At 44.7% G+C, this 25,630-nt stretch overlaps 1 protein-coding gene across 3 annotated transcripts in view; it reads right to left on the bottom strand.

Annotated features, from left to right (window-relative positions):
* ets1 (v-ets avian erythroblastosis virus E26 oncogene homolog 1) overlaps positions 1–25,630 on the bottom strand; it is a 53,793-nt gene that overhangs the window by 5,284 nt on the left and 22,879 nt on the right. For 2 of the 3 annotated variants that reach the window (XM_015337504.2, XM_006642160.3), the window contains 5 exons: positions 9,547–9,666; positions 7,518–7,718; positions 7,169–7,246; positions 6,716–6,961; positions 3,815–4,075 (listed from right to left, as the gene is read on the bottom strand). In XM_015337504.2, the coding sequence (XP_015192990.1) occupies positions 3,815–4,075; positions 6,716–6,961; positions 7,169–7,246; positions 7,518–7,718; positions 9,547–9,666 (906 nt within the window). The remainder of the gene's footprint in view (positions 1–3,814; positions 4,076–6,715; positions 6,962–7,168; positions 7,247–7,517; positions 7,719–9,546; positions 9,667–25,630) is intronic. The other variant, XM_006642161.3, reaches the window with a different exon arrangement.

Raw genomic sequence — 25,630 nt, 5'->3', positions numbered from 1 at the left:
TGTCGATCTGGGGCTATTTGGTGTTCAAATAAATGGATTTGTGCATAATGTCTGGGTTTTTTTTTTCAACCTGACCTGCAGATCTGAATTTGGGGGAACCTTTTAAAAAACGCACAGCTTGAGTCAGTTCACTGAGTTTCGGTCTGCCTGCGCTCTGGCGTCAACTCCACTCTGCTGATGGGCAGTGTCATTCGGAGTTCGTTAACCGTGTCTCAACAGACGGGTTGTGAAAGTGTGTCGTTTGGGGGCAGTTACCGGCGCCTTCAGAACAATGCAAAAACAAGAAAACCTCAAGGGCTCAGGCAGTTATGCATTTATCTCTCACCTTTCGAGCAGTCAGCTTATCAAGCGTTCTATCTCTAAAGATCTCTCGATGCCTGAGTTTGCGGTGCGCTGACAGGAAATGGATGCTCGTGTTTTCATAAACTGCTCTTCTGATTATGATATACTTTTTAATATCTCGTCTTAGCTGCTGCCTTGTTACAGAACTGTTCACGGCGCTTTTTAGAGTTTAAGGATCTGATCTCAAGAGTTCTTTTTCTCGTTCGTGCATTTAGAACAGATTGAAAAATACTGAGCTGATGCCATAGAGGCTTTACAGATCGATGACTAATAGGGGAATAATGAGAACGAGAATTAGGTAAGTTTCTTGTAAAGTGCACTTGGCCCAATATAATGAACTGCATTCGAAATGAGGCTTTAACCCTGGAGCGCTCAGTGTCAGTGTTTCCGGACATCTTCATTGTGACCAACTATGATTTTAGCTTCAGGGCGTAAAGGAACACTTTTAATCTTGTGAAACTAATTTGGGAGGACTTTTTTCTATTCCTCTGTTTTCCCTATATGTTAATATTATATATAAATGCTATATTATAAATATTATATAAAATAAAATCTATAATATTATATATAAATGCACACACATTGTAGATCACATGGTATGACACGGTAATGCAATTTGATGGTCTCTAATTGCGAATTACAGCTTTACCATTGATTTCTGGAGTAGTCCTGTGCATGTTGGGAGGACACTTCAAATGCATGCATTGAAACAGGCTCTCAAAATGTCATAATTACATTTGCTCCAGCTTTGATTGCATTACTGTTTCCTGGGAAACAGCACCAATCAGCAAAGGACACACGGACAGAGTATTTGTTAGCTCATCAAAAAATCTTACACGCATCTTAACTTGCGTCATGATAAGGCACTATCAGTATACTATGTTCAATTTTATATTGCTTTTCAAGGACAAGCACACCTTTGACAGCATTGTTTGTTATCCTTAGGTGTCCTCTGGTCCTTGTACATTTCTTTACTCATTTATTTTGTTGTATTTTACTTTTCTGGAAAGAAATGACCATGGAAGGGACAGAGTGGAGTATATTTTTGCATTGGGGGAGTACAGGGTAGACAGAGGTATACCCCATTGCTTCCTTGCCATTTTTATTGTATCTTGTACCTTAAGTTGGTTCTTTACCAATTTTACCACAGAACACAAACTATCCCTTATACAGTGTTCCGCGTTTTGTGTGGTAATTTTCTGTCATGTAATGTCCCTTTAGACTTGCCTCTGGCCGATTCTCTTTGGCATTTAGAAAACACTAAAACCCTGATAAGTACAGAACAAGGCAAACTGCTTTGCACTGAACTTCACAGAGTGTTTCGTTCTCTCAGTCCCTGTCAATCTCGTCAGCAGACAGATACATACAGTACAACAGCATTCCATACAGTGGAGATGTATGAAGTGTACAGTAATCTCAACTATGACATATATATAATATATATATATAACATTACAACTAATGGTATAATTATATTATATAACATAATAAATTATGGATAATAGTTATAAAAAACTATATTCAAGGCAATATGTACGTTTCGCAAAAATGGGGACAGATTAAGACATTTAATGTTAATTGGTCTTAAATAAAGGGAGGTTTATATTACGTTACAATGAAAAAAATGAGTAACTGGTTGTGAGGTGCTGCAGATCACAACTACCTCTAATCCACCCATAAATCACAGGAAGCATGTTAACCTCCCCCTTATCACCTCCCTCGATCCATATGACCGCGTTTTACATCCTGAGAAGTGCCCCCGGTGGTATAGGATGACATTATCCTGTGATAGTACTCTCTGGTGAATCTGTCTGGTGTCTGTGCAGTTTCCCTGTCAAAGACTTTCCCTGCTGGAAGTCATGGGCTTTATGCAGTGGGAGACTGCCCATAAGTGTTTTTCCTGCTTAGAGACAGTTTCTCTCACCACATCGCATTATCGCCTGTCATCACAGCCTCTGAAACCAATACGCACTCCTCCAAATATTTCTGCTTTTCGCTACAAATTTTGTGTAAAGATCGGGACTTTTTTCAGTGTGTCCAACATCAATGCCTTTCATGTTCGCTAGTCTTCCAGTTGATTCTATGTAATGAGTTTCTGGTTAGGAATCCTAATGGAATTTTTTCGGTATGGACAAAAAGTTGCAGATTTAATTTATGACAGTTCTCAAGGTGCACAGAGCTGAAGAGTGTGTATTACCTTGTTGTGTACCTAATGTCTAAAAGTGATACTCATAGCGGTATGGGCAGGTTTTTACAAACAAAATGCTTTTTCATAGTAAAATCACATTTTCTTTTACTATACAGCAGTATTCCTTTGGACACAATTGTTTTTTTATGAAGTGTAAAAAACAGCGCATTATAAAAAACAATGTTGATTTTACATTCTGTGGTTTTGTTGTGCTTTTTAATTTAGTACTCTCTTGGAATTATGCCATCTTAATCGGGGGGGGGGGGGACAAATTTATATTGTCTGTTCCAAGTTTTCACAGGCATGTCATTGCCTTTGCCAAAAAGCATCTGTATTATTGTACTAAACAGTACTGAAGGTCTCAGCATTCAGAGAGGTAAAGGAACTTTAAAAAAGACAGGAGAATAAATAAAAGGCTCTTTAAGTTGAAGGGTTGTTTAAAAAAACATGAAAAACAAAGTGCTATGTAGGGTGACAGAGGTCCTTTGAGATAAATCGATAATTCCACTCGGTTTCTGAAAGTACGGGCAGGTATCACTTTGCACTGTTCCCGGGTTGCCAAGACAACTAAAAAATAGGTCAAGATGTGGGGTAGATAAACCTGCAGATGATAACTCTTCAGGCTTGGGTTAAATGAGAAAAAAAAGGCCAAAAGTTAGTACAAGTTTCCTGTGATATGCCTTCTTTCACCTCAGTGGATTCATCTTTTCTTTTGAGAAAAGTACCGATAAGCAGATGCAAGATCCTTCTGAGCATGAAAGTACTTTTACAGTTGCACAAAGGAATGCCTACTGCATTCCAGCCAAAGCCAGCCACCAATTACTGAATAGTGTCCCCTGTGCTGAGGACTGCTTCAGCCAAGAAGAGCCCGACCAAAGTCCAAGAGTTTTTATTCTGGTGCAGTATGATGTTTTTCAGAAGCTGTGGTGCCCAAATTTGAGCAAAGTTCAAAGTTGAGAGTAGTGCCGTGAACTACAATGCCATGATTGACAGGGTATCTTCACGCTAGTCTTTTGCAGTTTACCTACAATGCCAGGTTTTGTCTAAGATGATTTTACCCCGGATAAATAAAGTTTAGATTATGGGCTGTCGGAAATGGATTGCTACCCGTTAGCTCTGTGCACCATCGACGTCATGACCCCTGGTGACGCAGAGCGAGAACAGGCAAGCTGGTATGTCATTAGCGTGGGGGAGAAGCCAAACACTGCCATGTAAATGTTCGGTTTTGCGTATCTAGTGGAGGGACAGGCCCCTGGGCCCGGACAGGAGCAGGTGGTACAGTACCTGTATAGCCAGCCAGCGCCGCAGCCGGGATGACCGGCTTGTCCTTGTTGAGGTCGGCCCGCTCCCGCACGTAGTCCTTGAAGGTCCCCTTGGGCTTGTGGCCGTGCAGGGCGCTGGGGTAGTCCTCCGAGTCGAAGCTGTCGTAGGAGGGCACGCGCTGCAGGCTGTTGAAGGAGGACTGGCTGCTCCAGGACTGCGTGAGCCGGTCGCAGCTCTCGAAGCTCTCGATGCTCTCGAAGGAGTCCTGGCCACCCAGCTTTCCTGTGGGCAGGGAGGGTCCGTCAGCTCAACTGAGTTCACTCTATAAATTGGCTTCATTACTCTGCTCTCCTCCCCACTGATCGCTGGTGTGTGGGGAGCGTTCTGGCGCACTATGGCTGCCGTCGCATCATCCAGGTGGGGGCTGCACAGTGGTGGTGGTGGAGGGGATCCCCATTGCCTGTAAAGCGCTTTGAGTGGAGTGTCCAGAAAAGCGCTATATAAATGCAAGCAATTATTATTATTATTACCTGCTCGCAATTCAGCCTGGCTGACGGGGTCTTGGATGGGAGACGGGCAGAGCGGGCTAAAACCAAGCCACGCAACAGAGAAGGATCTTGAGAGGAATCTAGCTAGTGAGTGTGTCTCTCCCTGCCCCCTGTTCCCTGAAACAAGTACCCACTACCCAGCATCCGCATCTCAACCTGGTCTTGTTTTGATGTCGCAACGAACGCTCCAGGTTCTGGGTCAGCAGCGTGGTGAATGACGGGCTGGAGGTGACGCCCGGGCTCCCTGACAGTTGTGTTGACAGTTTATTGCCACGTCATTACAGTGGGGTGCTAATCATGGAGCAGGGACGTTTGTGATTACTGTTGCTTGTTACAATGTTATTTTAATTAACTTAAAGCCAAAACATGAGTATTTTTATTATTATATAAGTGAGGGTTACATACAGTATGTCTTTTGACCCTACATACTATATACCGTAATACATCATGTGACGCTACAGGGGTGGTTATGTGCTAATTTGGTTATTTGTGATGGTTCTTGTTGCCGAACGCTTTTGAATGTCAAGCCCCTGCTGTACTACAGAAATGAGGGAGGGGACACTCAGAAGTTGCTTTTCACCTCATCCACTTAAGTTACGGTGGCAACTTAGAATCTGCAGAAACTGAATGACTTCAGTGAGCATAGTGGGCAGCGCTCCTGCGATGCTTGGGGTGACAATGTATTTTTTTCAATGGTTCAATGGATTTAATATAGCGAATCCCAGCCCAGAAGCAGTGCTGTATCTAGCATTGATTGGACCGCATGTTTTAATTCTGTGCCTCTGTGATGACTTCAATGGAGACGATTCTTTTTGCAGGGTGTGGGAGTTGTGTGGCCCAGTAACACTTCGTCTTACAGCCCCACCCGATTCACACTTTACAGACTCTTACAGTGCCCCTTCTTCAAACTCCCACTTCATCTCACACATGGAAAGTTGGGGGTTTTTATTCTGAAAATCAAGTGCAAACTACTTTTAGACGCCATGTCCTTCATATGTGTGTACTTAGCTGAAAGCTTCTTTCTTTTTTCAGAATGAAAGATATGCCAAAAGGCTGCTGAGTCAGAGATCTTCGATTACAAAATCGAAGCCACATGGAGGTTGTACATTGGTACCACAAATATTTTCCCACTGTTGAGGAAATGCGCTGAACTGCCAAAACTGGGATATGTAAGTCAAAGTCAGTCAGAGCGAAGTCTGAGTGTATCTTGTGGAATGACCTAACTATGTGTTGTTTCAAAGAACTGGTCTCTTGGGTCATTTGTACATAAAATTCTTCCTCTCAAAAACAAGCAAGCAAGTAAAAACTCTGACATACAGGGAGCAAACCGAGTACAGGAGTTTATCGGAACCCAGTCTCCTTGGTTTTTCTGCTGCCTGTCTCATTCGCCCTGAACTTCAAAGCCACACAGGAGGCACAGGCAGAAAAAGGCGCTTATTCAGGTTATCTCATTCTTGTTGTTTTACATAAAAGACACAGGCACTCGGGGCGCAGAGAGCTGTGTGGCTTCACTGCAAGGTTTACAGTGAAAAAAATAACAATTCAGTCTAGTTCTCAGCTGTGCAGAGTCAAACGGTTAAGGCGTGTTTGTTTTGAACCACAACCTAACCATTGAGCTTCTTCTGGACTTGGTAAACTACAGATGTGGCATTGCAGCACAAGAAAATGCAGGCAAGGTAACGGAGAGCATTCATTAGAAACCTACAGCACACGGAGCTCACCACAGCAATGACTTAAAATTATGATGAGCGGTGATAAAGCTATTTACTTTTTTTTTCAGCTTATTCAAACAGGACTCTGAAGCTGAAAAGCAGTGCAATACCTATCTGTCCAGGGCTGGGCTATGATGTTTACATGTGTCCTTTATGTTTACACACTACACAGCTAAGCTTCAAGCAGTTGTTCTCTTGTATGGTCAGAACATATTGCTCCTGTCATAAGAATAAGTGTATCAAATTCATGAAGAATAATCTTTAAATATTTGTAGAATGTGAGGGACACGTGGCATAATCTATAGCTTAATTGAATAAGGAAAGTGAAAGTAAAATAGTGTACTCTTTAACTCTTCTAATGACTTTGCATTAAAAAATCTTCTCTATATATCAAATGTCTGGAAAAGGCAGATAGGCATTCAGACAGACGGAGATGTCCTGAAATGTGTATTCTTCCTCGAACAATTCTCTGTTATCGGCAGTTTGCCCCTCGTCCATGATCTTGTATGCTTCATGGAGCTCCCTAATATGGCACTTCTGGATAAGAGCCATGTTTTAGATGAGCTTAATGGACGTGCCCTGAATCAGTCAGAAGGTGCAGAAGGTGAATCTCCTGCTGGCCCTGTCTATGGGGGTACCTGGGTCGGGAGGGGGGCTCTTACCTCGGCTGATGCGCCCCACGCACATGTTGTCGGGGGAGATGACCTCCTGCTTGATGGAGAAGTAGTCCCCCTGTAGGGGGTTTAGAGGGGCATCGCGGAGGATCACGGAGGGGTAGTCACTCTCGTACTTCAGGGACAGCAGGTCCTCCGAGCTGATGGGGTGCAGCGTCTGGTACGACTCCGTAATGAAGCCTGGCTCGGAGTATTCTGATGGAGGAACGCATTGGGCATGCTCGATGCCATAGCCTGGCAAAGAAAGAAAATCAACAAGGGATTATCAGTGCCCAAGAATGGGAATTGGCAAACGGCATCTTGCTTTGCAAAATGCCTGAATGGTGAGGAGTTACGAAGAAAAACGAGTCTTTCAGAACAACATGAGATGAAACTAAGTGGAAAGAGCAAAAATAACTCTCAGAAGGAGCTGTATTTTACGGAGGAGGGAAAGGCACTTACTGACGAAGTAATCTGAGGTATAGCGGGATTCCTGGATGTTGGAGGTCAGTCCGTTGACAGGGAAATGCTTCACGTCTTCTTCATGAAAGATAGGTGTCACAGTTAGGAAAACATCTGTCACATCAAATCTCTACCCAGACTAAAAGCTGCTCTGTGAAAGTCCAAGACAGGGCAGTCACTCTACAGTGACTGAACATGTCTAAAATATATAAATCTATATACAGAACATCAGTCCTTACGCGGTGTTCTGCAGGGAGAATATTATTTTTCAACAATACTGATGTTGGTGTGCAGCTCAGGGCTAGACCCGAGCAATGCTGGTACATGCGCACAGAGACCAAAGCTGTACCTTTCTGCAGCATCTCAAGATGTTCCCAGAGGATGTCTCCTACAAAGTCGGGGGCGAGGTCCAAAAAGCGCTCTTTCCCCAGAGCGCAGAGACTGGCGCCGTTCATGCAGAACTTGTGAAAGTCCACGTTTTTCAGGCTGAACTCGTTCACGGTCCACGTCAGCCACTCAATGACATGGGTCTCTGTCCACTGCCTGGGATCTGGACGGGGAAGCACAGCAAGAAAGGTCAAGGCTCTAACCAGAAGAAGGGGGTTACCTTGATAATTGCTCTGTGCAGGAACATCTGTCCTTGGTCCTTTCCACTATTGCAGCACTCTCAGCAGTATTTCAAACAGAGCACCCCTCTCTTCTTAAGTACCTTGGAGAATCAAATTACATTGAGCAAAGCAACTGACAGTGGCAATAAAATCTTTTTCACTTTTCACACGCCTTGCATTTTACTCTGCTGACTGAAAGTTACAGGTATCTGTTCCAACACAATGTAAGATTATCGTGAGTTACTCGCAATGAGTAGAACAGCATTTCTATCAGTTGCGTAATGACTGCCAGTTGGTGGTGCAAGTGGGATATGATGGTTTTCTTGATTTGTGGTAATGCTACCCTGGTATTATTATAATTTTATTATATATTCTTTTCAGGGTCTTTTGGCCTTCATCAGGTTATAAAAAAAATGAGTCTTGTGAATTTCTGTATGATCATGAACTGTAATCCAGGTATAAAGCATTTCTTACATTCACATTTCTCACATGTCATGAAGATTATTGGTGGTAGAAACAACCGCTACCAATTTATTCTAACGTTTTTACCAATCTGTTGTAAAAACCGGAAAGTGAAACCTTTCTAATAAACTAAAGTGTTAAGCCTGAAGAGTTAGGTTCAACATCACTGAGTGTTGTGCAATCCACTGTGATTATAGTTTTTCTTTTTCTGAAGAGCCTGACATTTAAAATAACTTTGATTCACCAGGGACATAAAGCTTTCCATTTTACAAAAAAAAGTAACCAAAATAAAATATATAATTTCCATTGAACTCAACCATTTAGGATATTTGAACCAGCACCTCTTTTCATATCTAACCGTTTCAACTGGCATACAGATTCCATCAGATCCGTTGTGAATGATTTTGATATTCACAATATTTGAAGGCAGCATGTAAGCTGTCTAATTAAGTATGTGGTTATCGTGCAAAGACATTGTGCACTGAAATTCCCGTGTGTACAGAACTTTACCCCCGCATATTACTTGTGGTATTTTAGCCGCGCAGTAGATAAGCATATATTCTGTAGACGCTCAAAACAGACATTACTACACTCTTTGCCTGTCTTTTTCCAGACTGATATCAACTCCCCACAAATGAAATATTTCCTACACTGTCAGGACTGGTATAGAACTTCTGATGACCTTCCTCAATTAGTGAATCACTGTCTGCCATCCTCCTGCGCAAGATTGCCTTTCACTTTCAGACATTCCTACTTCTTAAAACAAGGAAATAACACGTTTCAAGTTTGAGACATTCATAAACTCCTTTTTGGAACAACACAATTCCTGTTGTGGCCAAGACTTTGCCATTTCCACAGAAGTCTCTCCTTAGCCTTTTACTTTATTCTGATGTAGGATACAGTTTTGGGGAATTGTAAGTCTTGGAGACATGGAACACATTCTGAGCCCAACAGAAAAATGGGGATCTTCCAGACTCTCTTTTCAGATCTACCTGAGGTCCATGGTTTCTCCATTATCCTGTGCCCCACTGTTAACCAAGCAGCCTGTGTCTGCTCAAGGCTACAGTCATTCTCCTGTGTGGGAGGAACTCATTAAATGCAACTAAACCTTTCAAGCTTGAAGCACAACCTATGCTGGGCATGGAACCAGATGGTTTTAACTCTGCATTGATCCTTTTTTTGATTGCAGACGTGCGCTTTCAAACGCAAGGTCGGTGCTCGGATGTTTTCAGGACACCACCACCGGCAGCGCCGGCTCGAGGTTTCTGCGCGTCTCTCTCTGCTCTGAACGGGAGAGGAGCGGGTTACCTTTCGGTATTCCGAGCCTCTGCTGCTCCTTCGTGAACCCGCTGAAGGTGGCTTTCAAGGCTTGTGACATCATCTCTTTACTTCCGGGGGTGAGCAAGGGAACATCACTGCACTCCAGATCTGTCAGGAAAGACCGAGACAGAGCCCTTGAGTGGTATAGTAATAATAATTGCTTACACTTATATAGCGCTCTTCTGGACGCTCCATTCAAAGAGCTTTACAGGTAATGGGGACTCCCCACCACCACCAGTGTGCAGCCCCACCTGGATGAATGGCCCAGACACATGTCCACACACACTCCTGTTTTCGGCAACTGTCTGCACAGCGTTTTTATACATCAAAGTATTCATCACCTCAAAAGTCAATAAATCCAAACTCCACTGCTTGTTTTATTTTTAACATGTTTGCCATTGACTTCAAAGATTCTCATGAGCATCTGTCCAAACTGTATTGTAATATTCACTTTTATTATTTATATTACCAAGAAGTTCTGGTTTTAATTCGTTCTTAAAAGCTTTATTTTCTTTATTGAACACAAACATTGTCAACACCAATTAATACCGCAAAAGAAAATGTACCAATCGCTTATTTAAGCACTTGTTTAATTCTACATTAAGCGGACAGCCTTCTGTTCACATGTTGGTCATGTTTCCATGTCACCATAAAATCCAGTGCAAATTCCAAAACCTTTTTAATTAAAAGGGTTCTCTTTATTTAAATCCCCACACCCACTCCGGAGTGGTGTCTCATGTCATTTTCACCTTTAAATTTGCATGCTAATTGCCTTTAGAGCAAAAGGTTTGGATTGTCACCTAGTAATTGAAAGGCATTAAAAGCAGGAGGTAATCTTTATACTGCACAGCATTAAGTAATATTACGCAAGAGCTTGAAATGCTGTTATACAATACAAGAACAGTTCAACATGTAAACTAAAAGTACAGGATGCAGTGCGGCAATGCTGTCTGCAGAGTACACTGTATGTTAATTAGATTTCCCTGTTGGATCACAGAGAGTCCATCTGCAGGGCAGCCCTGCTTGTTTATTTGAGTTCGGCCTCACATGTAGCCATTGGGTACTGACTGGTCCGCTTCACTTTGTAATCGGCATCAAATCTCGCTGATCTCTCACCCCGGACACCCGACCCCAAAGCCACATTGTCCTGGATGTGGCCTATAAACACATCATGTGTGTGGGACAGGACCCCCCATAGCCCAACGCACAATAGGAGGGCCCACATGCTAATTAATGAAGTGCATCACCCCCCCCCCCACCCCCTCGTTCTGTCACCATCACCACACACCCCATATCCACACAGAGACAGAGGAGATACTGTAGCTGAACACAACAGGGGTCAGCAGAGCCAGAGCCAAAGGTCAAAGAGCAAGCTGGTGATGTCACACCAGGCGCTGTCTTTTCTGACACATGGGCTACTGTTCTCCACTCATGGCCATTGGGTACAGAGCCTGAGACAGAGCCCTCTTTGATGCCTTAAACAGCCCCTGATGACTTACGCAGATTTAATTAGCTTCACCAGCCCCCAGGGGGGAGACACGCAGCACAGGGTGCCTGAAAGCTCTGGCCCAGCCAAGGCAAGGAGATCTGATTTCACAAAGAAGACAAAGTGTCGTGAAACCTTTCGAGACTTGCGCGGTTCTTCGGTGCGCCGGACCGATTAAACCAAGCGCCGATGAACACTGACCCAAGCCCAGGGAAGCCGAGTAGAACACGTCGCACTGCCATTTTGAGCTACACCCAAAACAACTAAAACAAAGTTAAAGGAATGTGAAGTCTCAGGTTCAGGCAAGTGATAATGTCTGATAATCCAAGCAATCACAGTCTCATTAGTAGCACACAAGAGGGCTATTAAGAGCTTTTGAAAACACGAAGACTCCAGCGAACAACAGCCAAGGAAATATTAGCAGATTAGCAGGAAAAAAAACAGGATGAGAACTGCAGGATTGGAGACTGGAACTCTTGTTATCAAGTATCAGATGAGCAAATTTTGCAGACCACAATAAGCCCGTGCAAGACACCCCAGTGCCCTGTATGATCTGGGGGGAAAAAAAGCATTTTTCACCTCAGTGTGAGCTGTAATTCAAGGATATTTTTATTGCTTCATAAAAGCAAAACGGTCCCATATGAAGCGCACAACATCTGCCTGTACGTAATCTCCCTTCCCCTAATATCACTCCTATTGTCATCAAACTCTCCAATGATGGGTATTCAATTTGCTGACTCAATTGTTTGAAGATGATAAGCTACATTATGCAGAGCACTGAAATGGATGTTCAGCACAATGTTCTGTTGCTTAACTTGATTAGTCAAAGATTTTGTTTACTTTCCATTTAAGGGTCATACCCTACACAGTGCTCACTTGATGAGTTTCATGTGGAGCATTTCTGTCGTCTGAGAAGTAGTTTTCATGTCGGCACTACATGAAGGCACGTTCCGGATACTCTGATTAAACTGTACACTCTTGTTGCTTTTTGTGAGATTTTAACACGTTTGGTCAACAGGGGAAAGCTTGAAATAAACCTGCGCCAATAAATGTTTAAATTGTTCTCGGGGGTAGAGAGAGCTTGTTTGCATGTTTCCATTACAAATGACTTTATGTGTAACATTAAATGATATCGTTTGTGTATCTTCTGTCTCACCATGCCATTTTTTGCTGTCACGTACAGTAGATGAGCCCACGGACGCAGCAAATTTGTCTTCCCTTAGACAACCGGCTTTTAAAGAAACAATGGCAAGAGTGTGTGACCTGTGTCCTGAATGTTTTTCCTCACTGTTTCGGAGCCTGTATTTGGGAACAGGGGGTTGAGGATGACTTCTGTCAGGAACCGAAGTTGGCAGCAGCTCAGGACAGTGTATTTGAAGTGGATGAGAGTTCATCTGCACTTTCGAACCCTTTTCGAACCCTTAAAGACCTTCTCATAGCCTTACGCTCTCCCACGCAAACTAGAAACCGTTTAACATGGAGGACTTCTCAAAAAGCACCTCTTTCTTCTGGTATTGTGGGTAGCAGGATTGACGCTGGTGGCAGGTGTGTAGACAGTCCCTGTTTTCTGAAAAAATAATCTAAAAAGGCTCTTTTTTGTGATAGTCTCTGTAGCTCTTTGCTGCTTTTTTTTATCCAGCAGAGCTATTTTTTTTAACAGAATGTCTCTTCAGCCTCTAGGGCAGGGGTAGATCATTCATTTTTTTTAACCTCATTCATCTTGGATAGCAAGCGTTTCACCCAGTGCTGCCTACAGTCGGTGGTTGTGGTCTCTAAATGACAGCGGTATAAAGTATGCAGTGCTAAGCTCCCCAGTATATAAAGGTCACTGAGGCCTAGCTCAATTGTTTTACACATTTGTGAAAAAAAAAACTGTTTTTCACATCAACAGCCCAAATGTCAGTGACTTTGTAGCTTTGCATTAAAGTTACGACCAGACATGAATGTTACAACTGCTTCATAAAGTACAAATGATTGACTTTCCACTAAAACGTGAACTGCAGCCAAATACAGGGGAGCCTGAGACACTTTAATTCAGAGAAAATAGAAGCAACAGTCGCTGTCTGAAGCACAATTTTTTAGAGCATATTTGAAAATGTGATGGAAAGAATCTGCACCAGAAAGAGGGGGGGGGTCTTTTAACTGTTTTGCATTCACTCTTGAAAGGGTTACTCTTTTGGATAGAATTTCACAACTCACTCACCAGTGATTTAAAGCCCAGCCCTTAAGCTTTACAGTCTCGAGTGCTGTATCTGGTAGTGTGATTCCAGCCACCAGTCCTAACTGAAAGGACTCATCCATCTTTGTGAGTGACACAGAAGAGATAGTGACTACTTCTGTCACAGCAGTGTAGTTTCCAAGATTCTGATTGTCCCTGCAAAGGGATATTGGCATATGGGGATATTAGAGCTTATTGGGATATTTGCCCATGCACTTTAGATGGTTTTCCGATATAGAGCAGTGATCAGATTATCTTAGAAGCTTAACTTCCTCTTCCTTAATTTGTTTAGTAGCATCTTTTTGCTCATAGGTCAAGGGAAGAATAAAAGAACCCTGTGCTAACAGGGTCAAAGAGGCATGCACTGATCACAAAGTACATTTTCAATCATTGTAAGCAAAAAAATGGAAAAGAAAACCAGAAATCACTACATTCTTAGTTTCTATCTTGAAGGCCCTGGTGTATAGCATGAAAGCGAATCATCAGCATGAGATAATATGTAGTAAAGTGTATGTTTCAGGCCTTTATCTGTAGCTGGTTAAATTATGTCAAACGTCGCCAAAGGGAAAGGGGAGGCACACCAGCTCCAGAAGCTATGTGCCTGGATCTGAAAGCCCCATCATGCCAGTAGTGCAGACGCCTGTGTACACCAGAGTCCTTGGCTTTCCTTTCAAGAACAGCCACAGACACAAGGCCAGTCGCGCCAGGTGGTTGTTTTTATAATATGATAGAGAAACTCCGACACAAGGCCGCGTGCCAGAGCCCTCTACCTGCTAGCACTCATATTTAACTCCGGCCGGTTCCCCGCCAGGACTCTGAATAGCCCCGCTCAAGGGAGAAACACATGAACCTCATTAGTAGCGTCTCTCCCCCCCCCATGTCAGAGCTGTGCATGAAATCGCAATTCCGCAGCACAGCTGAAGGCCTCAGAGAGGAGAGAGGTGTGGGGCTCGGGCTGACTCAGTTGGCTGTAATGTGAGCTGCCCACAAGACGCAATGAATGGGATATTCAAAGCCATCCTAAACTCCTGACATCAGAGCAGAACAATAACTTCTTATTGCTTCGACTCCCGACTGTGTTCATTCATAGACGGCTCGCAGAAATGATGCAATGCCAGCGTAGAACTGGCAAACACTGACAGGCAGTCTAAAACGCTGCAGCAAACAAGACATGTTGATCATTTTAACACATCCCGCAACTGCTCTTGGTCCTAATCCAGTCATTGTGCTGTATGCATTTATGAATGTTTCTAATTGTGTAATTACACATTTTTTTGAGGGTGTCAGGACAATTCAAGTCTAAACAACAGCTACGTAACACTTCAGACCGTGGTTTTAAAAATTAGAAATAGGCTCACGTTGGGATGAAGCGAGAGGGGAGCAGTCTGTGGCTCAGAAATGCATGGTCCCAACCCCCCGTAGGTCTTTACTCGTGCGTTAATGCCCACTGCAATGGAGATGAACTCTGTTACTACACGTGGGTGTGCTGTACAAAGGGCAGCTCGTTTCACATCCAAGTCCTGACCCTGAAGAGCCCTGTAGAGACCCTAGTCTTAAATTATTGGTCAGTATGAGAACAATGCACCTTGCTTATTCATTGAGTCTTATCTGGAGGTGTCGCCACTATCAGAGACGCTCTTTTTTTAGCCTGGGAACACAGAGGCAGTACACCAGTACACCATCATGAAGCAGGCCTATTCAGCACTTTGTAGGCTCCTCTGCTGTAAGTAGGCTACTGTTCTGCTATATTTTGATTTCCATCTGAATACAGAGGCGAGTGACAGGAATAGAAACCCTGGCTTCTTCGGCGCTCTCAGACCAGTGCCAAGCCCGCGTAGGCCTGCTCTGCTCTAGGGTCATTAACAGTTTCGAAAGAATGTAACCAGCAAGAGTCCCCCCCGTAACAGATCCCTATTCTTAGACACTCTCTGCTGTCTGCCTGATCATTTTTAAACACAAAAACTGGCATTCTGTGCCTCAAGAGCTACACTTTTAAACATATCTGAAGAGATAAGACAAAACACTTCATTTTTTTGCGGCCTTCAAGAGGAGAGCTCTCTTCGCGGGGCGGTTTCGGTTACCCAACCCTGTCGCCACCCCAACACCTTCGGCGTTCCCCCCCCCCCCGTCTCGGCCTCGGCGCTCGGCACGCACACACCCGTTCGCCCCGGCTGACAGAATTCCCGCCGGAAATCATGGAAATTCCCCGCATTCTGAGGAGCCACCGAATGGGAACCACATGCTCCTTTCCCTGGCGGTGACGTCAGCCCACCAGCCGCTCTGGCAGCAAGCTGGCCGGCCCGGTACGGGGCTGTAGGTGCCTGTCGAGTTTCAGTCTGACTGCAGCAGAGAGCGTCACCGGTGACCCCCCTCTGCCAACAGTCTGACTGGCTAGAACGTTGTCGGTTATAAAAACCATTTCCTTTCCGCCGCCTGCGAAAGGGAGCGCAGCCCACACGAGAACAGAGTGGCAACTTGACAGCCTCTGTCAGCTTTGGAAACATGTGGCCAGCGTCCTGAAGATTGATACAGAATGCTTGCTGGCCCCAGGAATTAAAATGCACAGCTAAAACTGTGTTCAGAACAACAGTGACGGCTTTTATTTAATGCTCATTTATTGTGTATGAATGGTCAGTCCCAGCACACCAACCTTACCTTTCCCTTGTGATTTATTTTCTGGATTTTAATTACATGTATACACTGAGAGGCATTAAAAATGCACCAAATGCTACTACATCTATTACTCCATTGTTGCCACTCGGTATATATATGTATGGATTCTGTTGAATCTAAAAATGACCTAAATTGCACATGAAATTAATTTTCAGCTTGTAATGTCCTTCAATGAACGCAATCCATCTTTTATTTGAGATTATCAGGAAACCTAACTTTTAAGACAGAACCCTGTCCGCGCTCTCTTCCCGCACCTAAACGAAACATCACCACAAACGTAAAGATAAAAAAAAACTGTTTAAAAATTGATTGAACACTGTTTTCAAACCGGTATCCTGGCTCCTTTTCAAATAGTGGCCTGATGAGACCCTGGGATTAATTAACTACCAAATGGCACCCTCTCATTTGTTACTGTTCGTATGTTCTTAAATACACTCTCTTCTTAATGATGGTCTTTCTGCTTCCTGTTCCTACTGGTGGCCCAGAGAACAGAGCCTGTGAGTATCTGAGGGGCTGTTGACTTATCAGCATATATGCAATGTAAACAGTCTTGGGAGATTATCCACGGCTCAGAAACACAGGCTTAGGTTTGATTAAAAAAAGCAGAGAAACTGTTTATATGCTAAACCAAACACAAGGGAGATAGACCCAAAATTCTGTTTACATTCTACCACTGCAATGTCACAGAGTGCCACGACTCACTCCTATATTCCCCAGGAAAAAACAAAAATCTCATATTTGAAAGTGCAGTTTCCTCACAGTTTACTAAAAGACCACAACCAGGGTACTGGTGAAGTACAGGCTTCATGGCGCTCCCAGCAAATGACACTTGCTTCTGTCATTATGTAGAGCAACAAAAGTCACGTGAATTTAAACAAAATTCCCTTATCATATCTTACAGTTCTTATCTTGAGCACTGTGGGTGCTTTAAGAATCTGTTGCACCAGATTAACAAACACCAACTGTAACCTCTGTTAGATGGACATAGGAAACAGTTCAAAGAAGCACAAAGACTGATAGGACAGGATAAAAAGTTCAAGTTAAATATGGTAGATTGTTAATTTCAGTGTCGATTTTAACAACTGCTACTGGCCCGTGAAGTTAATTAGTAGCCTCACTTTTTAAAGCGGGAAAAAAAAACCCCGAAAAACATCCCATTTTTACCAAAGGCCTTTGATTTCTGAAATACGCCGCTGGTTGCACTTAGAGGAGCGAGGGGGAAAAAGTCAGGACTCTGCCGCCTCAGAATAAATCCTTTACTGTAAACCACAATGATGGCATGAGTTAAAGAAGGAAGTGAGAAAGAGATTGAGGCGGCAGAAATATAAATTGTTTCCTCTGCCTTGTCCAGAGTCGGAGGGGGCTGATAAAGATCATGATGTAACAGCCCCCCCTCACGCTGACAGTGCACACAGTACCGCACTGCCCCCACTCGCCCCGCGCCAATTAGAGGGTCTCACAGGGCACTGGACAGCACGTTCCCCGATACTTCCTGAAAAGAAACCATGTGCCTTTGATTTAAACCGAACAGTTGGCTAGGAGCGTCTCTATAATGACTTGCGTCAGGCTAAATGCCGACGAAATGTTAACGAAACGACCCGCAGGGTGTTCTTTTTTTTTGTTTCCGAGCCGGCGGTTTCTGCCGTCCCGCGAATCGGACCGATCCGCCGTGCCCCCCGGTGTGCTTCCTCCTCCCAGCTCTCCCAGGCGACACAGGCGGTGTCGCACACGAGGGCTCGTTAGGGCCCCCCCTCAGGCCTCTGCCAGACGCCTGCACTCATCGCCCTGAACAGAGCTCGCCTCCGAACTGCGAGGCGGCTGGGCTCAAATTTTGTTGCGAGCACAGGACAGAGAGGAAAGCAGCCCAGCTGCACAAATTCCCCCCGACCGACCTCCAATTTATTTCAAAGGCCATGTGTATCCCATTTTGAAGGTGTGTCACCACACTTCTCCTTTCCAAAGTCTAGTAAATGCAGCACAAGAATGCACCAAAAAGTAGCGTATTACTCATGTACACAAAGCACCTTCTGTAGATAACTAGTGAACTGTAGAACTAACACGTTCTCTACTTTAAAGCTTTATATATATATATGTTTGTGTATATGTAGTGTGTCTACAGTATATATAATTACTTATGTGTGGGGATTTCCATTATGTGACCAGAATGTTTGTGCAATCCACCGGTAGGGCAAACACGTCCTCTGTATTTATGGAGACGCGTTGCTCAACTTGCTAAAAATGATCTGTTCAGTGAGCGGAAGAAGAAAACATCCACTGTCCCAGTCAATCAGGTTACGATCCCTGAGAATTCAATTTGTTAAATGGTAACAGATGGTTTATCCAGCTAATTTAAAAGCTGGGGACAACAAGCTCATCGCTGTGCGGAGGTGGATATGACACCGAGGTCTAGAGGAAAGACAATCAAAAACTTAACCATATCTAATCATCCGAAGGCTGCATCTCTCTTGATTTAGAGCCGCCTATTAAATTGCAGGGACGCTGGGTGTTAAAAAGAATTAGCCAAAGATGTGAACATTACACGTACACCCACTTGCCCGCTGTTACACAGTGGTGTTAAAAAGCTAGTTACAATTCTAGGAAGCGCTCCCTCGCTTTGCATCAGCTGTATGCAGAGTAAGAATGAGTGGTGCCCTGCATGGCTCTGTGGAAGTTACTCATTGGCGGCGAGCACGTTTTAGGAGCTGTGACTCAGTAATAAGCCATGTTGGACTGCAGGTCTGAGACAGCTCCGCCCGAGGCAGACGACACATCAAGAGAGGAGGTGACGTGAGACGAGGTCATGTGGCTGCAGGGAGGGCAGTTGGGGGAGGAGGTGGGGCTGGCGGGGGGGGGGGGGGGTGGGCTCATTAAACGTGAAAGCCCACCAGCTAATTACTTTCCAGCTCACAGTTGTTTCTTTGGGGGAATTTGGCTGCGATTGGCATTTTCCAGATAATTCTGTTAGGAATCAGTTTGTGGACAACTACGTTTCTCTTTGTGAAACCGTTTCTTGTCAGTCAGTAAACAGTGTTTTATTTTACGTTAATCAGGAGTAATTATCATACACTACTGGTATGTTTTCACCAAACTGTGTCCTTTATGGACAATATCAAGTCGTTTTAAAGTTTTATTTTCAATAAGTGCCGTTCTGCAGAATACCATGCCAACATACTGCAATGGTTTGTGTGTTAATTTTACCTAAAATCATATAGGTGAACTCATTTCCCACCTCAGAGCCACTCACAAATGCCAGCTGTGTGCCCCTGTGACTGACTTCTCATGACAAAGCTTTTATCAGCTACAACAAAGCAATACAGATGACAAGGCACCACCCTCCACAGTGGGAAACACCTTGTGTATTTGGATGACCAAGCACAGCTGGATTCAATCCCGAAACAGAAAAAAAAAGTATTCTGATGTTGATCTTTTGGATGGTGTGGGTTTTACACTGAAGAAGCAAGTGTGAAATTTGTCCTAACTACCCCAGGGCACGCCATCGAGCTTGCAAACTGAAAATCTCTTTATATTTAAAGTAGCCCTGGGAAACAATGCTGCTGAACTAGCACTGGAACACACAAAAGCAGGGTAGAGCTACCCATCTCCCATCCCAGTAAACTCTTCCACGGTGTGCACTGAAACATCAGTTTTGATGACCTGGATCAATGATGTGCATGTCCAGAAAAAACTAAAACTGCCTAAGTAGAGTCATTTGTTTTCCTCAGCCACTGGCCCACATCATAGAAAACCAGAAACAGCCAATGCTGTTTATACAGCTGCTCACTGCAAGAAGAAATACAGTCGAGGCAGATTTTGGGAGAGTGATGCGGTCGAGAAATGATCTGAGAAATCACTCCTTGTCCTGTTTGTTCCCTTTGCAGCTCAGGCCCCAGCCAGCTCTTTTGGTCTGGGTTTAATATAGTGTGGGTTCTTTTTGTGCAATAGGATGTTTGACATCTTTCAAGTGAAGACAGGTGCAGCTTTTAACATCTGATAAAGAAAGCCCTACCAACTTTTGCCTTGCCTGTGACAGAGATTCCTGTTAATCACTCGACCCTGTTAAGCAATTAAGGGGAACTCTCAATTAAAACTGAACAGAAATCATGCTATCTTCTTTGGAAAGGAAGTGCACCTTTCACACCTTCCAGTAGGCCACACAGTTCACTGTAATTAAAAGCAGTACCTTTGCTGAAGTTGCTGGGAAACAACAACACTGAGCTGTTGTGCTGGTGATGTGTTCTCTGCATCAGATCCTGCTTGTGTACGCAAACAAATACGTCACACAGCTGCATACACAGCTAACGAACCAGAAGCATTTTCTTCTAGGCTAATAACTTTGTGTTTTGCTTAATGCTGTGGCTTCAGTGGCTGAGGAGGTACTCTTATTCTGATGGAACTCCCCTCCTGCAAAGTTCACTGAAGCAGATCATGAAAGGATCTTCATCACAATCAACAGGCTTTTGGCATAACATTTTTTTTTTCTTTTCCACGTTTGATTGTTCTGATATATTACGTGCACAACGCACACTTCACTCATATTGTGCATGCGACATCTGGTCCACATTTACCTTGCATTGACACCCAGCTCTGTCCTTTTACATCAAGAGCCTTCACCTGACACTTTGAAGGCATAGCACTGTACATCTGCTTTCAACTAATTCCTTCATTCAGCTTGCCCTCAGACCTGCGGACCAATCTAGCCAAGCACAATTTTAAAACTTGACCAGATTAAATCTGCAGTCCTATGCCTGGCAGACATTGCAGGAGCACAACTGCGTTTCTGGGGAGGCCAGGTTTGCGAATGGTGTCGGCGATTGTTTAAATAAGATGTGCTTTGGCAGCCGAAAATGTAGAATCGCTCTCTTTCCACAGAAGGAAGGAGGTTCTCCACGTCTGAAGGAAGGATTCAGAAAGTGAGCCATTGGTGAAGCTGCAAAAGGCAAGGTGTTCTGCTGTTTGGATGGTTCACCCTGCTAAAACAGGCTTGTAATCAACACTTGTCACACTTGGGCTTGTGCATTTTTGCTCAAACGCAGCTGTTTCTGATGCAAACACTTTCATCTCTGCTTTACAGGGCACTGTAGTTAAAGTGAAAGAAACTCTTAAATCAGATTTCAGTTCATATACCATTAGAGGGCTTTTAACTTATCATAGGTCTCTCCATTAGGCTCTTGTCACTTCTGTTGGCTTTGTAATTCCAGTCCATGACAATGGAGGCAATGCTGAAGATATCCATTCTGGGTACTGTTTAATTTTAATGCAGTGATTGTGTTTTGTTTTTCAAGATACTTGAAAAGGATATTAGTAATCGATTTGTACACGGTCTGTACACAATTTTCCTTCAACCTTCAGGAGAACCATGCACTTAAGGACGGCTCTTTGGTAAACTGCACTCAGTCCTTGATGAACCCTGTTCCTCAAGGACAGCCACTCACCTCCATAGTGCAGAGACGCATTTACCATTTAAACACTATGTTGGTAATCAACCACATATACCTTTTTTTGCAGTAGTTCACTGTGAGGCTGAGTGATGTTTGAAATCACAGTTCTTGAGCTGCTTTCACTCCTGTGCCTCACACTGTGATATCCTTTGACAGACACATAGAGGAGGTGGGAAGTTGCACATGACCAGAAGCTACATATACTAGTGACAGTGAACTGCTGGACGATGAATAAGAGAACAGAGGGGTTATGAAAGCACGTTCCTCCTGTCTCCCTGCAAAGAATAACCATTACCTTTCAAGAGCTTACCTTGGAAAGTCTAATAACGTGACTATCCTTCTAATTTTTTATGAAAAATAAGATCACTAGACCACAAATTCCAGTTTACTCTCAGGTCTTCTGAACAACCTGCACACATGTGCCCAGCCAAACTAAACTGACAAAACAGCAACTGAATCAAAGAAGTTAGATCTTATCAAAGTCTTACCTGACGTCACCATTACATATCCTTTTGAAACATATATACCTCTGCGCTGGCATCACCTTAAATAACACTTGTTATGATTGATATGTGGTTTTGTACACTTTGGGAGTTATGCAACACATCACATGTACCCAGTACTTTTCCCAAAGTGGGGACACTGCTGGAATGTGGAGGAATGGGAGAAAAGAAGGGGCTGGGGGCATTTTTTTGTCTTAGTGGCGGAAAGCCAAAATACCAGCATCCCAGTTAGCATGCTTTAAAAACTCTGATAAGGGCTACTCTACAGCAAACGTGCCCATTTATCCTTTATGTGAAAAAGCTCCCGTGTCTGGTTGATCATATCCATAGTCTGTGCCGATCGCGTTAAACAATGTCCGTGAATACCATTTCTTACACATATAGCATTGCAAAGAAAAGCATGCTACTGTGTACATGCTGAAAACATAGGTCTGTAATGGTAAGGGGACATTTATTAATACTGTGGCTTTTTAATTTGTCCTTACTTAACCGCTTGAATAATGTTTTGTTATTTAGTGCTGACGTTTTATGGTGTACCTCAGACATTTGGTACAAAAATAAAGACTTGTCAATTTGTTATCAAAACAGTCCAATTTGTACACCCTTCCTTTTTTGCAGTTTCCTATTCACAGCCACAAGCCAGTAGCTTGTGGGTATATGCAAGACATCAACATCTTGTGTTGAGACAAACCACTCCACATCCCCTGACTTTGTGTTTAGAGTGGATATTACGGGAGACCAGTCATGAGCTGTCATAAAGACCCTGTGTTGGATTTTGTCAGATACAAAGCCACACCGATAGGAAAAAGTTTGTGTGAGGCTGCAGCTGAACATCTACCTGGTGGCAGCACGGCCAAGATGTGAGAAAATGTGCGTTGCGAAAGGATTTTGCAAAATAGCGTGCAGTTTCATCCACCGAGCTGCTCCTGTCAGCGCGTTTGGAGTCTGCTTTTGTTTTTTTTGTTGTCGAGCAGTTTATACAGCCAAGCTGGAGCGTTACAAGTTCCACCGGTGTGATTTGCGTGTGGGCCCAGCTGATCCGCTCTGCAGTCTGCGCAGGCCGGTTTCAGAAGGGCTTCCTCTCGGGATGCTTCCTGCTGAGCTTGTTGGCTTGTGGCCGCGGCCCTCGGGAGACGACAGTTTGTCAGCCATCCGTCGCTGAAAGCCATCTCTCCGACAAGCTCGGCACCTCCGAAACCCCCCGCCACTCCGAGCCCAAGTCTTAATGCCCCACTGAATGTGAATGATTGCGGTCACAATGGAAAGAGCAACGAACAGGAAGCCAGCATGGGCATTTCCTGTCCCGCAAGCAGACAATACACCACTTGACCTCTTGGTCCTACTGCACAGCCCCGATCCCCACCAGAGTCCCTCAGACAGGGACACCCTGGTCCTACTGCACAGCCCCGATCCCCACCAGAGTCCCTCAGACAGGGACACCCTGGTCCTACTGCACAGCCCCGATCCCCACCAGAGTCCCTCAGACAGGGACACCCTGGTCCTACTGCACAGCCCCGATCCCCACCAGAGTCCCTCAGACAGGGACACCCTGGTCCTACTGCACCGCCCCGATCCCCACCAGAGTCCCTCAGACAGGGACACCCTGGTCCTACTGCACAGCCCCGATCCCCACCAGAGTCCCTCAGACAGGGACACCCTGGTCCTACTGCACAGCCCCGATCCCCACCAGAGTCCCTCAGACAGGGACACCCTGGTCCTACTGCACAGCCCCGATCCCCACCAGAGTCCCTCAGACAGGGACACCCTGGTCCTACTGCACAGCCCCGATCCCCACCAGAGTCACTCAGACAGGGACACCCTGGTCCTACTGCACAGCCCCGATCCCCACCAGAGTCCCTCAGACAGGGACACCCTGGTCCTACTGCACAGCCCCGATCCCCACCAGAGTCCCTCAGACAGGGACACCCTGGTCCTACTGCACAGCCCCGATCCCCACCAGAGTCCCTCAGACAGGGACACCCTGGTCCTACTGCACAGCCCCGATCCCCACCAGAGTCCCTCAGACAGGGACACCCTGGTCCTACTGCACAGCCCCGATCCCCACCAGAGTCACTCAGACAGGGACACCCTGGTCCTACTGCACAGCCCCGATCCCCACCAGAGTCCCTCAGACAGGGACACCCTGGTCCTACTGCACAGCCCCGATCCCCACCAGAGTCACTCAGACAGGGACACCCTGGTCCTACTGCACAGCCCCGATCCCCACCAGAGTCCCTCAGACAGGGACACCCTGGTCCTACTGCACCGCCCCGAACCCCACCAGACCCCAAGGAGCACTGGAGACATTGTTCCAGAACGTAAGGGCTCCGCGCCTGACTGCTCTTTACAGGCGGTGTTTTTCACAGTTCCTGACAGAAGCCGAACGTGTCAGTTCTGCCTAGGTGATCCCCAGTTCTGGGCGTGAGTCACGCTGCGCGTAGCCTCATCCAAAGGCATTCGGATCTAGGAATGACAGGATACTGACAGGGTTCCCTGTGAGGGAAGCTCGGAAAAGCTGGAATGTGGGATCACAGTTTCAGATACAGACAATTCTGGCTTTGAATTGTCTTCAGAAAGACAGGGCTCATAGATGCTGTAACTTAGCTGAAGGGTTTGCATCTGCTTGTTAGTAATAGTAACGATTTTATTATTAATGAGGCATTAACTTCCACTCGAAAAAAAATGCTTTCGGAGAGCCTTTATGGGTAAAGATGTCACCACTTAGAACAAGACATCATGACACAGTGAGGACCAGAAACTGTCATTCCTGAGATCGGGCAGAGTCAGAGTTATGAATTTAAGAAATCAAATCCTATGAAGAACCTTCATCACGAAGTGTTCCTTTCAATTGCAATTTAATGCACTTACAAACTTTAAACAAATCTTAAGTCTTACTAATTAAAGTCAACTTTAGTTTAAACAAACTACACTGATAATTGACGCAAGTGTGAAAGGGTCGCTTATTATCTGGGTAAGGCTGCTATAAGCGGTAGGCACTGGTACCCAGGAAGTTTTTTTTTCTTGCGCTTTCAGGAAACAAAAGAGACGTTTACGTGCATAACAAACGATGAAGTCGTGTTAGTCCTTTTTGCAGCAACAGCAGGCAGACTGCTTGCCTATCTCTAGAACCATAGACCTGAAAAGATGTGACGGTTCTGAGCTGAACTTAATTCTAAGTGTCCTGAAGTGGTACACGAAACGGCACAAACAAATACTAAATCAGAAACTGAAGGAGAAAAAAAATCAGGATAAAATGCTGAGCGGCTTCTGTTTACAAAAAAAAAATGTATAAACGGCATTGGGTCGTGTCGCTCACGAGTTTCAAAAGTCTGGAAGTTTGCAAACTCCATCTGACTCGCAGATCTCACTCCAATGGCAGTATCCACAGCGAAGGCCAACCCCAGAAAATGGTCCCCTATCAGTCCTCAGAATTAACTTCTCAGCGTCCGCCACAGAGTCGCGGTCCGTGGTTTTAATGTTAGAAATAGCCCACCCCCAGAGAAGCGCTCGTTCTTCAAGTTTACCGTCTGCAAGTCGACTCGTTTTAAGAGTTCAGCCTGTGCGAGGCAACTTTTGCTTGCCCTTTGGGTCTTGCGGGACAAGCTGAACTCTTAAATGAAAGCCAGCCTCGAGCGTACCGTTGTAACACATTAAAAATGAAACACTTCTCAGCCCACACATTCAAAAAAAAAACCCCAACACATTTTGCAAACTGCGCTCAGCGGCTGTTTGCAAGTTCAGCCTGGGAGAGATG

Source organism: Lepisosteus oculatus, chromosome 23 (genome assembly GCF_040954835.1).
Source record: "Lepisosteus oculatus isolate fLepOcu1 chromosome 23, fLepOcu1.hap2, whole genome shotgun sequence".
In the NCBI taxonomy this organism is placed as follows: domain Eukaryota; kingdom Metazoa; phylum Chordata; class Actinopteri; order Semionotiformes; family Lepisosteidae; genus Lepisosteus; species Lepisosteus oculatus.
The sequence above is the reverse complement of the archived record's forward strand: the minus strand, read 5'-3'. Positions and strand labels throughout refer to the sequence as shown.